Here is a 17,502-nt window from a genome sequence, read left to right on the forward strand (position 1 = left end):
AGCTGCCTATTCTTGCCATACGGTCGTGTGAACGAGCCCTAAGACCAATAATTTGGTTAGTGGACATGAAGCTGTGTGCTTCTTAGGGTCCATTCACACGTCCGTAAGTGTTCTGCGGATCCGCAAATTGCGGATCCGCAAAACACGGACACTGGCAATGTGCATTCCACAATTTGCAGACCGCACATCGCCGGCACTATAATAGAAAATGCCTAATCTTGTCTGCAATTGCGGACAATAATAGGACATGTTCTATTTTTTTGCGGAAATGGAAGCACGGATGCGGAAGTGCGGATACGCAAATGCAGATTCGGACAGCACATTCTGGCCCCATTGAAAATTGCACTTACTATTATACCTGGGCAACCGCTCCGTTCTCCCGGTATAGGCTCCGGTATCTTCATATGTTCGGCTCAACTGGGTGGGGCCTGCCGGGGTCCCCTCTCTCAGGCTGTAGCGCTGGCCAATCACAGCGCTCAGCTCATAGCCTGAGAGAGAAAAAAAAACTCTCAGGCTATGAGCTGAGCGCTGTGATTGGCCAGCGCTACAGCCGGCAGGCTCCACCCAGTTGAGCCGAACATATGAAGATACCGGAGCCTATACCGGGAGAACGGAGCGGCGCCCCGGGATAATAGTAAGTGCAGGGAGATCCCTGGGCGCCGCTCTCCATGTCTGTATGCTTAGTTTATATTTTTTATTGTAGTGAAAGGTCCTCTTTAATGTCTTTCTCTGGTTTCTGGAAAGTCTTTTTGGGTGTGAACACACGGTGGATCCGTGACGAGTCTGCCTTTAGGCTACATGCACACGAACGTTGTTTGTTTCTGTGTCCGTTCCGTTTTTTTGTAGACAGGATGTGGACCCATTTATTTCAATGGGTCCGCAAAAAATGCGGACAGCACACCTTGTGTGCATCAGTATGTCCGTTCCGTAGACCTACGAAAAAAATAGAACATGTACTATTCTTTTCCGTTTTAGGCATTGTTACAACGAATTTGCAAATAAAAATGGATGGCGTACGGATGTCATCCGTTTTTTTTTTGCGGACCTCAAAACACATACGGTCGTGTGCATGTAGCCTTAGGGGTCCTTTACATGGGCTGAGAATCCATCAGATAATTCATAGGAACACTCGTTAGTGATTATCTGATGGTGTAAAGGTGGCATTGATGAGCGATTGAGCGATTGGTGCTCAGCGATTGAATTGTATCGTTTGTGCGGTCACCTAAATAGTTGTTTGAAGTATTAGAGTCACAGCAGCATCTCCGTTTTTTATTATTTATTGCAAAAGCTTCACAACATGTATACAAATAAAGTGCGACGTTTTTCGGCTGTAACCAGCCTTTATCAAGCATCAAGGCTGGTTTACGGCCGAAACGTCGCACTTTATTTGTATACATGTTGTGAAGCTTTTGCAATAAAAAAGAAAAAAAACGGAGATGCTGCTGTGACTCTTCTACTTCAACCTTCTGTATGACCGCTGTGGATCCGCGTTTTTTTTGGCGGCTGATGCATTTTGGTGACCCGATGAGACCGTGTGTGCTGCTTTCATTCCTTTTTCTACTAAATAGTTGTTTGTCAGCGGCAAATCGTGCTGTGTAAACAGCCTCTGCTGCTAGCAAACAACGATTCAGTATGGGAACAAGCGATAGAATTACCGATCGCTCCTCCTTATACTGTGGAGGGGATTGCTGCATGTAAATGCAGCAGTCTCTTCCAATGAGGAGCAGGCACTTGTCAGTTAGGAAAGCTTCCCTCCTGACAATCGCCTGCAAAATTGGCTGTGCAAAGGAGCCTTTTTTCAGCATATCATTCAGTGCTGGAGTACACAACTGTGCACACGAACGTTGTTTGTTTCCGAGTCCATTCCGTTTTTTTTGCGGATAGGACCGTGTGCTGTCCGCATCAGTATGTCTGTTCCGTAGCCCCGCAAAAAAAATAGAACATGTCCTATTCTTGTCCGTTTTAAGGCTCGTTCACAAGAACGTGTGAAGCCCGCGCCCATGCTGTGGACCGCTAATTGCGGTCCGTAATGCACCGGCACCATCCATGGGGCAGCCGCATGGGGATCGTGGACCCATTCACTTGAATGGGTCTACAATCCCTCCGTACTGCAAAAAGATAGAGCATGTTCTATCTTTTTGCGATGGGAAGGCACGGAACGGAACCCCAGGAAGCCCGTAGTGCTTTCATAGTGTTCCGTTCCGTGCTTCTGTTCCTCATCTCCAGATTTGCGGACCCATTGAAGTGAATGGGTCCGCATCCGTGATGCGGAATGCACACGGAATGGTGCCCGTGTATTGCGGATCTGCAAATGCAGTCTGCAATACGGTAACGGGCAGCACACGTTCGTGTGAACGAGCCCTTAGGCATTGTTACAATGGATCCGCCCAAAAAACGGATGGCATCCTTTTTTTTTGCGGATCTGCAATTTGTGGACCGCAAAACACATACGGTCGTGTGCATGTAGCCTTATAATACGGAAAAAAAACACCATGAAAAAAATGACAGATGCTAAAACAAACTTTATGGGCAAAAACACCTTAGGCTGGGTTCAGACCTGAGCGTATTTGATATGCGCGTTTAACGCGCGTTTTTGTCGCGCGTTTTTTGCAATAGTAAACGCGCGTTTGACGCGCGTTTGTGTGATTGACAGCAGTGTCCTATGGCCGTCAAAACGCCCCAAAGAAGCTCAAGAACTTGTTTGAGCGTAGGGCGTTTTTCAGCGCGTTCAAACGCGCTGTAAAACGCTCAAGTGAGAACCAGGGCCATAGGGAAACATTGGTTTTCATGTGTTGAGTGTTTTACAGCGCGTTTGAACGCGCTGTAAAACGCTCAAGTGTGAACCCAGCCTTAAAGATGCTAGAAAAAATGCTGATCAACTTAAGTGTATTCGTAGGTATTTTTTTTTTACCCCCAAAAAATGCCAGGACCAAAACTGTTTGCCATAATTAGGGATGAGAGAACTTCATATTTTGAAGTTCGAGTTTGTGTTCGGGTTAGGGTATGTGCTGAATTGTGTTACCATAACGCAATTCCATGACGGAATGCATAACGGAATGCCTTTAGAGGCATAATAGAAGTCTGTGGCCTGCACAACGGATCTGTCCTTGTTTGAAAGCTGGCACTCCAACCTTTCAAACGATACCAGAATCACAGCATTATATCCACTATATCAGAAGATATGGCCGTTAGAGATGGAGTCAGGAGTGAAAGCTGTTTTACTTTCACTTCCAGCTGGGCACTTGGGAGCTGTTTTCCAGCAGAATAAAAGTGCTTTTCCTGGACATGGAATACAGACACATAGTGCACACAGGTATGTCTGGGATGTGTATGGGGCAGTGCTCTTAGTTACAGTATATTGGTGAAAATTAGGTGACGGACTCCCTTTAATAGCGGCCATATTGGTTGTCATACAGTTTTCCCGAAACAGCTATAACTAAGAGCGGCTAACTGGAATTTCCTAAAATGTTACACAAAAGGACAACTTGTACTTAAAATGTGATTTTCTTTCTATTTTAAGAGGAAACTCTCATCATTTCAGCTCCCTGCCGTCCATTGGGTGCTGCCATGTTCTTTTTCACTAGATTCTGAGGAATTAAAACTACATATGACAAATCAATTCTAAAACTCATGATCAGCATAGCAATCCAACTGTGCTAACATAGCACACATGTAATGACCATAATAACGCATATCTATGTCTTTATGGCGGTGCAGCTGGTGATTTAGTGCCCCTTTATGGCACCATAATAAAATGATTACATTGTGTTTCTGAAGCAGGTGTTATGCGGCCAAGGAGAAGATGAAAACCAGAGACGGCTCTCACCAACCATCTGTATTGCTGAAAGGTACAGGGAGGATTCTGTTGCTATGGAGACAGTATTGCCACGCCATTAAACACAGGAAGCCATTGTTCTTCTTTCAACTTATCTAGGAACTTTACTTGACACATTTATAGGGATTATTCATGTGAACGGAGCAAATAAAGGACGACTATGACACAAAATAATCACACACTACTGTATGTGTCTGAAAGGTCATTGGCCACCTTTTCATTTCATTTTTTAATTTATATAAAAATCTGATTAAGGCCTCTTGCACACCATTAAAGGGAACCGGTCATGTGGATATTTGATTATAATCTAACTAATTATATACAATCATTAACTACTAAAGTGCCTTAGATGTATTCACTTACTGGTGTGACAGATGGTTACCTCATAATATACACACAAAGATGCCGCATGCTAATGAGCTGATTTGAGTCCAGCGTGATGTCATTGAGTCTAGCGTATATGTTTATTTCAGAGCTATAGCCACTCCCCTGCCCACCTGCTGCTGATTCCTATGGAAACAAACTGTCAATCAGCAGCAGGTGGGCGGGGAGAGTCAGGAGCTCATGAATATTCAGGACTCATCATTATCAGCTGGAGCTTTTCAATACAAGATGTTGGCAGATTGACTGGGTCAATTAAAGAAAGTGACCCAGCATTGTGCTAAGAGAATCAGTCACTTATTTATGTTGCCCTTAGTTAGGACACCATAAAACTGGTAACAGGTTCCCTTTAAGGCCTCTTGTGGATCTGCAAAACACGGATGCCTCCAGTGTGCCTTCCACAATTTGTGGAACGAAAAAGACGGCCCATTATAGAAATGCCTATACTTGTCGGCAAAATGGACAAGAATAGGACATGATCTATAATTTTTGCCGGGCCACGAAACGGAGCAACTGATGTGGACAGCACTCTGTGCCATCGAAGTGAATGGGTCCACACCCGAGCCGCAAAAATTGTGGCTCGGATGCGGAACCAAACCACGGTCGTGTGCAAGAAGCCTGAGGCCTCATGCACACAAAAGTATTTTCTTTCTGTCTCCGTTCCGCTTTTTTGGCAGACCTTATACGGAGCCATTCATTTCTATTGGTCCGCAAAAAAAGGAAGTTACTCCGTGGGCATTCCGTTTCCGTATGATCGTATTTCTGTTCCGCAAAAAAATAGAACATGTCCTATTATTGTCCGCATTACAGACAAGGATAGGACTGTTCTATTAGGGGCCAGCTGTTCCGTTCCGCAAAATAGGGAATGCACACGGACATCACCTGTATTTTTGGCGGATCCTTTTTTTGCGGACCGCAAAATACATACGGTCATGTGCATGAGGCCTAATAGTGCATGCTGAGATGAAAATTGTTATAGTTTTACTGCTATTCCCTTCTCTTTTGTCAGCACAGTGCCAATGAGACAAACCGGATGCTATAGAAACAATAAGGATGTGAACCAAAGCATTCTTAGCAACCAGTCTGACTGAGATCAGAATCTAGAAATCTACCAAAGTGTCGGACATCTTTCTTTCTCTGTTTGACTTCCTCATGAGTGTTAAAGGGATTTTCTGAACTTTAAAATTGATGGGATATCCCTAGCAGGGGTGCACCACCAATGAGGCCAGGTGAGGCAGTGATCGCCTCAGGCAGCACCAGGTAGGGGCAAGAGGGGGGCAGCGGAAGGGCCATAGGCAATGAGCGCTTTCATTGTGGCAAAGGGGTTAGGTTAAGAAATTGGCACTGGGGGTGGGGCGCCGTTTCATTTTTTGCCTCAGGCAGCAGAAAGGCTAGGTCCACCCCTGATCCCTAGGGTAGACTATCAATATTTGATTGGTGGGGTGTGCCCTCCTGGAGCACCGGTACCTGATACTGTCTGCAGCTCGTCCCATTCACTTGAATAGGAATAACTGCCGTACTAGGTACAGGCGCTTGAACGGAGAAGCCACAGGGCCAAGCTGCATTACTAGGCTACAGTCCCTTAATAGTTCTGATTGATCACAGAAGTCTGACTTCCACCATTTAAACACTAATGGCTTTTTCCAAGGGGTCGGCCATTATTGTTAAAGTCCCTTTAAATAAAGTGTTCTCAGGTATTGCAATGTTAGCAAGTAAAATAGGAGTATATCTGGAGGAAAGAGAAAAGTGGAGATAACATGAACCTTTAGCATGAAGGTGGGTCCCATTTTTACTTTGTACTGGGAGGTCACTGCTCCTTTGTTGCTCAAGATAATTTTTCTGGATTGTTTAGATGAGGTGGGTCTGATAAATTTCGATACAATTGGCTATATGGTTCTGCATATCTGGGTGTATCTGTGCTATTATATCCTATTATTTTATACCTATGGTATACATATATAATTTGCCAAAATGACTTGGAAGGAGTTATTTCAATGACTGTACCCAAATTCTTTAATTGAGGATTAAGGCCTCTTGCACACGACCGTATGGCTTTTTCAGTATTTTGCGGTCCACAAAAAACAGATCCGCAAAAAAAAAATGATGACGTCCGCGTGCATTCCGTTTTTTGCAGAACGGAACAGCTGGCCCCTGATAGAATAGTACTATCCTTGTCCGTTATGCGGACAATAATAGGACATGTTCTATCTTTGAATGGAATGGAAATACGGAAACGCAAGGCATGCGGAGTACCTTCCGTTCTTTTTGCGGATCCATTGAAATGAATGGTTCCATATACGGAACGCAAAAAATGGAACGTAAATGGAAAAAAACACGTTCGTGTGCAAGAGGCCTAAATGAGATATTGTGAGTCAATGCTATTTTTTCAGCATTGATGTGCGAACAGAGCGCCTTGTTTTTTATGACGTCTATTACCATAATTTATTTTTAGTGAAAGGCTTTTTTCCTCTACAGCCCTTCTCGCCCTAATCTAAATGGTTCACTTCTAAGTATTTTACTCACAAATTAAAAAGTCCCCACTGAAGCCATTCTCCATTAAGGAATAATAAACCTTTTAATCAGACTGCAGGTTTACTGTCCTGCACAATAAAACCCCATGACTTGCAAATTAAAAGCATTGAAGAGCCTCGACAAATTGATCTCAAAGAGCACGTATTTATACCAATCAAGCCTTGATGCCTGCATCAATAAGCAGCATTTTTGTGGTCTTTGGCATAAAGTGGGCAATTACTTCCCCTGGGCACATTTCATAGCACATGTTATAGACATGTTTTATTGCTATTTAGGTAATAAAAAAAATGCCTAGTACCCAGCTTTAAAACTTTGAGCCATTAGGTAAAAATATCTAATTTTGTTGTGAGATATCTGGTTTATGTGGAACTAATTGTGATTTCTCAGTGGTAAACTAATGATATGCTACCACGAAAGACTACAATGCATTCGGAAAGTCTTCAGACTCTTTCACTTTTTTTCATATTTAGTTATGTTCTGGCCTTGTGCTAAAGTAAAAAAAAAAAAAGTTTTTCCCATCAATTTGCACTTAATACCCCATAATCAGAAAGTGAAAACAGAATTTTAGAAATGTTTGAAAATGTATTAAAAAGGAAAAACTAAAATTTCGCAGGTATATAAGTGTTCAGACCCTTTACTATGACATTAGAATTTTTCCTCTGGGGCCTCCCATTTCTCTTTATCATCTTTGAGATGTTTCTACACTTTGATTGGAGTCCACCTGTGGTAAATTCAGTTGATTGGACATCATTTGGAAAGACGAACCACTGTCTATATAAGGTCTCACAGCTGACAATGCATATCTGAGCAAAAACCAAGCAAAGAGGAGGGAAAAACTGACTGTAGAGAACAGAGACATGATTGTGTTTGAGGCACATATGTGGAGAAGGGTGCAAAAAAATATTCTGCTCCACTGAAAGTTTACAAGAGTGCAGTGGCCTCCTTAATTCTTAAATGGAAGACGTTTGAAACAACCAGGACTCTTTCTAGGGCTTGCCTAACTTTCCTAGAGTTTCCAGAAGATCAACCATCACTGCAAAAAAAGCACCTAAATGACAATCAGACTGTGAGAAAAAAAGATTGTCTGTTGTGATGAAACCAAGATCAATAATTTTGGCCTCAATTCTAAGCGTCATATTTGGAAGGAAACCAGGCACTGTCCAATAGCATACCTATAGTGAAGCCTGGCGGTGGCAGCATCATGCCACGGGGGTGTTTTTCAGAAGCTGGAGCAGAGAGACTGGTCAGAGTTGATTGAAAGCTGAATGGAGCACAGTACAGGGATATTCTTAATTAAAATCTGAGTGCCCTGAGCTAAAGGTTCTCCTTCTGACAAGACAGTGACCATAAGCACACTGCCAAGATAGAAATGGCTTAGGAACAACTCTGTTAATGTCCTTGAGTGGCCCAGCCAGAGTCCTGACCCAAACCAACATCTTTGGAGAGACCTGAAAATGGCTGTCCACCGATGGTCCAACCTAACAGAGCTTGAGGGAATCTGCAGAGAAGAAAGGCAGAAAAGCTCCAAATCCAGGTGTGTAAACCTTGTGGTATCATACCCAAGAAGACTGGAGGCTGTAATCACTGCCAAAGGTGCTTCAACTAAGGAGCTATCTCACTTCAGGAAATAGTATTTATTATGTTGAGAAAGTTAATATAAGGCACTTACTAATGTATTATTATTATCCATGTTGCCTCCTTTGCTGGCTGGATTCATGTTTCCATCACATTATACACTGCTCCATTCCATGGTTACGACCACCCTGCAATTCAGCAGCTCCCACGGTCCCTACCACCAGAGAGGCCAATACATTTTCCCAAATTGGGCAAGCACGACCACCAGTAATGGATTGCAGGGTGGTCATAAGCATGGAAACAAGCAGTGTATAATGTGATGGAAAAATGAATCAAGCCAGCAAAGGAAGCAATATGGACAATCTCAATACATTAGTAAGTGTCTTGTATTAATTTTCTCTACATAATAAATATCACTTGCTGAAGTGACACAAACCCTTTACGTTTTTCCCCCCGTCGTTCCATTTGCACTAGAGCTCTGTTAACATTGCCACCAGAACATCCTTCAGCCTTCACATTTGGCAGCACAAATAACACAGCATGCAGCACTGTTTTTACCATCAAAATCACAGATACCACAACAGAACCCTGATAACCCCTTTTTAAAGTGGTTGTCCCACAAAATATATTCTACAATTTTCAAACCAGCACCTGGATCAGAATTTTTTTGTAATTGTAAGTAATAAATAATTTGGTATAGCCTTATTTTTTTCCATTAATCATGGGATAACCCCTTAATTGAAGTTAATTGAATCCATGTGACACCATTCAGATCGATGACTAATTTGGCATAGCGTCATGGCTTCAGCTGTGAACTGAGCCTAAGGCCTCCTGCACACGGCCGTTTTTTTTTCCCGTTTACTGGCCGTTTTTTGCGTTCCGTATACGGTCCGTATACGGAACCATTCATTTCAATGGTTCCGCAAAAAAAATGGAATGTACTCCGTATGCATTCCGTTTCCGTATTTCCGTTATTCCGTTCCGTTTTAACATAGAACATGTCCTATTATTGCCCGCAAATCACAGTCCGTGGCTCCATTCAAGTCGATGGGTCCGCAAAAAAACGGAACACATACGGAAATGCATCCGTTTCCGTTCCGTTTTTTGCTGAACCATCTATTGAAAATGTTATGCCCAGCCCAATTTTATCTATGTAATTACTGTATACTGTATATGCCATACGGAAAAACGGAACGGAAAAACAGAACAGAAACGGAAACACAACGGAAACAAAAAACGGAACAACGGATCCGTGAAAAACGGATCGCAAAACACTGAAAAAGCCATACGGTCGTGTGCAATAGGCCTAACATTTTCATAATCTCCAATCAAGCCAGTATATCTGGTTCCAATAACCACTGCAGGCATCCTAAATGATAGGGGTCCACTTGACTAAGTGATCAACTGAGATACCTAAATATTGGTCTCTTAGTAATCCGAAGTTTGGTTCATTACATGTCACATTCAGCTACAAGTGGTACTGAGACTGTGTGACTTTACCAGTAGGGTATGTTCACACAGAGCGGATACGCTGCAGAATTTTATTCAGATTTTGGAAGTGCAAACTCCACAGTGTATTGCAGTAGCAGCAGAGTGGTTGAGCTTTTTCAGAATCTGCAAGAAAACGGATCCGGCATTAATACCATTGTAAGTCAATAGGGGACTGATCCGTTTTCTATTGTGTCAGAAAAAACGGATCCCTCCCCATTGACTTGCATTGTGGGTCATGCCGGATCCATTTTTCTCCGCATCGCATGCCGGAAAGAAAATCGCAGCATGCTGCAGTTTGCTCTCCTGTACGGGAACGCAACCAAACGGAACGGAATGCATTTTGGAGCGTTCTGTTCAGTTACGTTTTGTCCCAGTTGACAATAAATGGGGAAAAAACGGAAGCATTTTTCTCGGGTATTGAGATCCTTTGCTGGATCTCAATGCCGGAAATGCTAAACGCAAGTGTGAAAGTAGCCTAACAGACCCTTTAGCGCCCCATGACCACAGATTACTGAGCTGCACTACTGCCCATGGTCATGAGTGGCGCTGTTTCGGGAAGAAAGCCGCCTTGGTTTTCTAACCTTTCGTGTGCTAGCTATATGATAGAATTAAAATTGGCGAAACCCTAAAATAACTCATTACAAAACACAGTTAATTTTACATGAATGACTAAGTGCCTACAAGATCGTAGAGAATGGCATAATAGCATGAAACAATACCCAGAAGCCACTAGTTTTAGTCACCTTGGCAACCGAGGTTGACAGAATTTGAGAAAAACCTTGAAAAAACAGAAAAACAAAGTAGATGAAACGCTTTGCAGGATTTTCAAGCCTTATGATGAGAAACACACTGGAACTCTTGTGTAGCCTTGTGATCCGGTTTGGCCTGACTCTCTGTTCCCAATCAATTATGTAAAATGAATCTCCGCGGCTTCTGCTGTAATTGGGACATCGCATGTGAGATGGAAAATGATTCAAAGGCAATGAAAGGAAGATGCTGCCCTTTAGCTGACTGAGCATATTAATCCCGCACAACAAAGCCTTGTACTGCTAAACCCTCTGACACGGATAAACCGCACCAGGGATTAAAACGGATTATCGGGTTTCTCAAGCTAAGACCTCAATGGCAAGGACTTCAACCTAACAATTGTGCACTCACACTTACTATTTATTGAACAGAAGAGCTTACAATCTAATTCTTAGCAGATATGGGTGTGTGCACACTTGGGTTAGTCTCAATGGTGGACAAGGGCCTATAAGAAACCCCAAAAGCACAAACTTCAACATTCGACTGACCTTATGGTCATATTGAAAACCACTATGCAATCCATTATATCGAAACGTAAAACAATTTCCTCCGTGTGGTACTTAAATGGGGTTTCCATGTGTTTCATATTAATGACATATCCTCAGGATAGGTCCTCAGTATCTGATGGTGGGGGTCCGACACCCTGAACCGACACTGATCAGCTGTTTGAGGAGGCCGCGGTGCTCCTGTGAGCTTACCAAGCATAGCGCTGTGATCGGTAGGGCAGCTCAGCCCCTTTTATTTCAATGGGACTGAACTGCGCCTGGTTTCTATATGAGACGGCACTGCCCTAGGAAGGGGCTGCAGCGCTCAGCAATGCAACGTGGCCTTTTCAAACATCCAGGAGTCAGCCCCCACCAATCTTATATTGATGACTTAGCATGGGGATGGGTCATCAATATCAAAATATTGGACAACCCCTGAATGCATAATCGCATACATGCATGTCATTATGCTTACATCACATTATACACTGCTCTTTTCCATGGTTACGACCACCCTGCAATCTATCAGCGGCGGCCATGCTTGTACACTATAGAAAAAAGCACTAGCCTGTGTGCGCTACCTCGGTCCTGGCCCTTTTTCATATAGTGTGCAACCACTACCACTGCTGATGGATTGCAGGGTGGTCATAACCATGGACACGAGGCGTGTGATGGAAAAATGTATTTATTATTTATTTATTAATAATTATACACACTTATATAGCATTGACATATTCCGCAGCGCTTTACAGACATTAGCATCACTCTGTCCCCATTGGGGCTCACAATCTAAGGTCCCTATCAATGTTTATGAATGAAGCCAGCAAAGGAAACTATATGGAGAATAACAATACATTAGTAAGTGGTTTGTATTAACTTTATCTACATCATAAGGGTCCATTCACACGTCCGCAAGCGTTTTGCGGTCCACAAATTGCGGATCCGCAAAACACAGACACCGGCCATGTGCATTCCGCATTTTGCTGACCACACATGGTCGGTCCTGTGATAGAATTGCCTATTCTTGTTCATGGCTGTGGACAGGAATAAGACATGCTCTATCTTTTTTGCGGGGCCGCGGAATGGAACTACGGTGTGCTGTCTGCATGTGGCGCCATTGAAATTGCGGAACGGATGCATCCCATACTGACGTGTGAATGGACCTTTAGGACACTTGCTGAAGTGAGACAACCCCTTTATGGGTTTGTGTGGAGCAGGCTGCCGTGCTGAGCCTGCTCCATACGTGGCTGGTGCTGGCTGTATAATGGGTGCTAGATGTATAATGCAGCATACGTAAATCCGCAATTGACGGGATTGGTCATTTAACCTTTCAGATGCCGTGGTCAATATCGATCGTGGCATCTGTGAAGTTAGGCAGAAGGAGGGACGCTCCCTCTGCCTTACGATCACAGCCCCTGTAGCAAAATTGTGGGGCTCTGATCAATTACCATGACAGCCTGGGACCTTTTGAAGGTTCTCAGGCTTGTCATGGTTAGGGGTTGTCCAGTTTCTGATATTGATGATTTATTCTCAAGATAGGTCATCAATATCAGATCGGCGAGGGTCCGACTCCAAGAAGCCACACCAATCATCTGTTTGAAGAGAATGCAGCACTCCTGATGTGTGATGAATTCTCTTCACCGTGTACCTGCTCACCGTCGACTTTGCAGCAACGAGCAGTGTAATTATAACGCCTCTGTCCCATTCACATGAATGGGACAGAGTGTACCTACAACTGCTGCTTCCCATTCAGGTGAATGGGATGAAGGAGCTGTAATTAAACAATGAAGAGAATGATGGTGATGGTGGTGGGGGGTGTACCGGGAGTGAGACCCCTATGTATCTGATATTGATGACTTATCCTGAGAATACCGGTAGGTAATCAATATCGGAAACTGGACGACCTCTTTAACTGCCTATAAAGCCATGCGCGAGGCACAGCTCAGCAGGCTGTGTGTCAGAATCCCATAAACTGCAATAGTATTCTATTGCGATGTATGGGACAAGCGATTAGAAGATCGCAGAGAAAGTAAAAAAAACAAGATAACATTGAAAATAAAAAATAAGCTGCTTTCACCAGTTTACCATATAAAATAAATAATAAAAACTACGTGGTGAATGCTGTAACAAAAAAAAAGTTTGCAATTCACCATTTTTGTTTACTTTGTCCCCTCAAAAATATTAAATAAAAGTGATCAAAGTATTTATTGTAATTCCACTACATCTGAGATGTAGGGGGATGTGGAGGGATGAGGAGGGTGGAGGGAGGGATTTAGAGGGTTATGTTATGTTTGATGTTATATTGTATGAAAAAATAGTTTTGTATAATTGTATACTTTTATATGACAAAAAATAAAAAAATATATGGTTTACAAAAAAGACCTGTATTTACTCCAAAAATGGTACCAATAAAAAATAATGGTACCAATAAAAACTTCAATTTTCCCCACAAAAAATAAGCCATTTTTACAGCTCAGTAGATGGAAATATGAAAAAAGTTATGTTTGTCGGAAAATGGAGATGCATATAAAATAGTATTTTTTTTTCAACTGTTTTTATTTTTTTTAAGTAGTCAAACAAAATAAAAACGATACAAATTTGATATTGCCATTATTGTATTGATCCGCAGAATAAGGATGTCATATCATTTTTAGCGCTCAGTGAACACCAGAATATAAAAAATTTCAAATAATTTTTTCCCCAGTTTCCAATACAAGACATGATGAATGTAATGGTGCCATTAAAACATACAACTACGTTCTGCAAAAAATAAGCCCTCCTCATATGGCTATGTGAACGGAAAATTGAAAAAGTTATTTCTCTTGGAATGTGGGGATTAAAAAACAAAAAATTCAAAAAAGAAAATGAACCAGTGGTCTTTGAGGGGTTAATAGTTCAGAGAACTGAGACATGAAGGGTTGTATGTACAGCCCTCACGCTAAAGATCTATTAGCCATTTTTGGTCCCTCGTAAAGTTAATTCAATGAACAACAACAATAAGAATAGTGGCTAAAAGGGTCAAAAAAGCAATGGTTGAGCCATTAACCCTGCAAAGCTAATATCTGTAGGTCAACGGTGACCCTAAACTCTCCAATGTTAGGAATATGCCAAACTTGTATCTCATTTTACTATACCCCTGCCTCTGTAGTGCCCAGCAGCTAATGCGTAAATCCACTGGATTCCTTTTCCAAGTAACCTTTTTTGAAAATTGGCTTTTACCTGATGAGATGAATGTTTTTACCTTTTGGTTGCAGTTCTAAATCTAGTAGTTGCCATCAAGAGCCAAATGTTCTACTGTGATCAACACATGAAAGCACTTATTACTAGTTCCTTGGAATATTCTGATTTTTGCAACTATCTTAAGTAGTGTTGAGCGAACTTGTGGTTTCAAGTTCGGCGTACAAGGTTCGGGTTATCTAAGTATTCCATTTTGGATTCCGCTACCATGGACCATAGATCCATGGTAGTGGAATCCATAACGCAATTCTTAGATAACCCGAAACTTGTACGCCGAACTTGAAAACCACAAGTTCGGGCAACAGTATTCTTAAGCATGATGCAAGTCAGAAAAACTATTTCAAAAGTTCAAAAACAATCTGTCTCTTACCATAGATGTAACAATCATGGTCCCCAGCTTCTTAAACGGTCCCCTGAATCCCTGGCCTGAAGCTCTTTTCGTGCTCTTAGTTCTTGCACGGCTCTTCTGTTTTGGAAGCCTACCAAGGCCAGGGTGATTTCTGCGTTCCATCGGCTGCGTTCCCTGCAGCGAAAATCTATCTCCTGTCCTTCCATGGTGACCAAGGTAAAGTAGACACGTTCCCCTTTTCTTTCCACACACTCTAACTTGGCCAAAGAATCGAATCGTAGAATTTTGGCTTTGCCTTTCTTTCTAGAGTCTGTGTACAAATGTAGACCATCAGCAGTCAGGATACATCTTCGTTTCTTCCATAGCTGAAGGAAGCTGTCACTCCTCTTTTCCAGGTCCCCTTCCTTAATAGCTACAGGAGATGCCATGGCGGCGTGGTTTATTAGTTGCTAATTTTGTGTGGTCTTCGCCGGTGAACTTAAGAATGAATTGGGCCAGTTTTAGACCTTCTAATGGTTAGATCTCTTAGCCATAACTTAGTCTGGCATAATTTTATCTACGAGCTGGAATCGTGTTGCAACGAGCAGGAGGCTTTCTTTTAGTGAAGTCTTCTTTCTCAATGCAGAACTTCTTTAGGGCATGACAGCTGATATTTGCAGACTTCCATAGGAATAATAACTTCACTGCGGATAACACCACGCTTTTCCAAACCTTCTTCGCCGGCTACAGTGGTAGATTGCATACAAAGTCTTCCTTGGACAATATCATGGGGCAGGAGCAACGTGACAGCTCAGAACTGCAGAAAATGTAATATCCAGCTCTTCTTTTGGTGATTAGAGCAGTGCACACTAAGGAACTGTTTTCAGAGGGAGACAGCTTTGTGCTTGTAGGATGGATCTATGACTCTCCTCCTCATTCATGCCCCAGGCTTCTGGGTGGGACTGAATGCTAGGTAGACGCTGTAAGTTCTTCCTGGTCACACAAATGCAGCTGCAAGAAACACTGCCCAGCCTAATAGGATGACTGTAGTTATTCACTGATTGTGAGATGTAGTTGGCTCCTCCTTGCTGGAAGGCAGCTAAACACACTGCAGACAAATACAGAATGGATTAACTCTATTACATGCTATTGGCGGGCGGTCTGAACACAGGCTAGTGAAATAGGTCAGCATTCAATCAATTCTAAGTGGAGGGGATGGCAGCGATGTAGAAAAGGAGCACAGGCATCTAATGAGTCTAAATTCTTTTCAATGACTCTGTGCATCAGGATTAGTGTAAGTTGATAGATGTACAGTCATGCCCCAGCAGAAGTTTATTGGAGCTCTTGTAAAATGAAACAGTCATCTCTGGTACTAATGGTGTGATCACTGATGGTTGTAAAGGGAAAGTTATTATGTGAATGTGTAGTTGGGATTACTCAGCTTCAACAAACATTGCAAAGGTATACACTATTTATGACTACAGCAGGGTCTAAGGGGGCGGTGCATGACACATGGATTGATAGAACAACCCCTGTGTCATGTTCCGCCTCCTCAGAACTTACACTTGGTGTATCAGTGCTGCCTGGAGAGGTTGTTTCGGTAAAAGAAGTCTACAGGGGTGATTTATCAAGCACTACACTCCACAATTTGGTCTTCAAAAAGTTGCAAAATAGGGGCTTTGTGACTTTTTGGGGTCACTTGTGCAAAAATGTTGTGACATTTTGTATTTTACACCACTCATTCCAGTTTTAAGAAGTGGGTGTGGTTAGATATGTTCATGAGTGTCACTCCAAATTTATCATCAGGGACTTTTTTTTTTAAATCCCCAAAAATTCAAAACTCACTCCAGTAAAGGGGTGGGATAAGAAAACGAGTAGCATTTCTAGACAAAAGTGTTGGGTTTAAAGATGCTCCAATTTTAACAAACAAAGCTTGACATTTGATAAATCTAGTGCAATGTACTCCAACGCAGACTAAAGTAACACTGACGTCAAGTAGTTTCCTTATGATAAATCCCCCCTATGAGTAAGTGATGAGACCTAGAGGTCCATGCTGGCGGGGCTGGTGTCAGCACCCGGCATACCCTAGCAAGTGCCGGGCCCACTTCTCCTAGGGGGGCCACAGCACAGCTGATTGTAATGGTGAAGCAGGGAACCATTCGCTCCCCGCTCCACCATTGAGCCACCGGCGCTCCACAGCAGCAGCATGATGTCCTCACACATCGTCCTGCTGATCTGTATAGGAGGAGGAGCAGGGAAGGCTTGGAATCAGCCTCTGCTCCTCCTACACAGCAGCGCCATGTGTCACAATATCCTGCTGCTGGGAGCGCAGATCATAGGAGGAGACAGGTGAGGAGTATTTACGTTTTTTTTCACTTCCTATAAAGGGGGCACATCTGAGAATAGCTACTGTGAAGATGGCGCATATCTGGGCATATCTACTGTAAAGGGGGCACATATCTTGGCATATGTACTGTGAGAGGGCACATATCTTGGCATATCAACTACAAGGGGGCACATATCTTGGCATATCTACTGTACGGGGACACATATCTTGGAATATCTGCTGTAAGGGGGGGTACACATCTTGGCATAACTACTGTGAGGGGGTCACTCATCTTGACATATATACTGTGAGGGGGCACATATATTGGCATATCTACTGTGAAGGGGAACATATCTTGGCATATCTACTGTGAAGGGGACACACATCTTGGCATATCAATTGTGAGGGGGCATATATATTGGCATATCTGTGAGGTGGCACATATAATAGCATATTTACTGTGAGGTGGAACATATCTTGGCATATCAACTGTGAGGGATCACAT

The 17,502-nt window shown here is 42.8% G+C and overlaps 1 protein-coding gene across 1 annotated transcript; it reads right to left on the reverse strand.

The window, feature by feature from the left end:
- Positions 1-14,727: 14,727 nt before the first annotated feature.
- On the reverse strand, positions 14,728-15,120 carry LOC120999181 (pleckstrin homology-like domain family A member 2). Its single transcript, XM_040430077.1, has one exon. It carries the CDS (start codon positions 15,118-15,120, stop codon positions 14,728-14,730), a length of 393 nt encoding a protein of 130 aa, XP_040286011.1.
- Between the last annotated feature and the right edge of the window lie 2,382 nt (positions 15,121-17,502).

This window comes from Bufo bufo, chromosome 1 (genome assembly GCF_905171765.1).
Source record: "Bufo bufo chromosome 1, aBufBuf1.1, whole genome shotgun sequence".
NCBI lineage: Eukaryota > Metazoa > Chordata > Amphibia > Anura > Bufonidae > Bufo > Bufo bufo.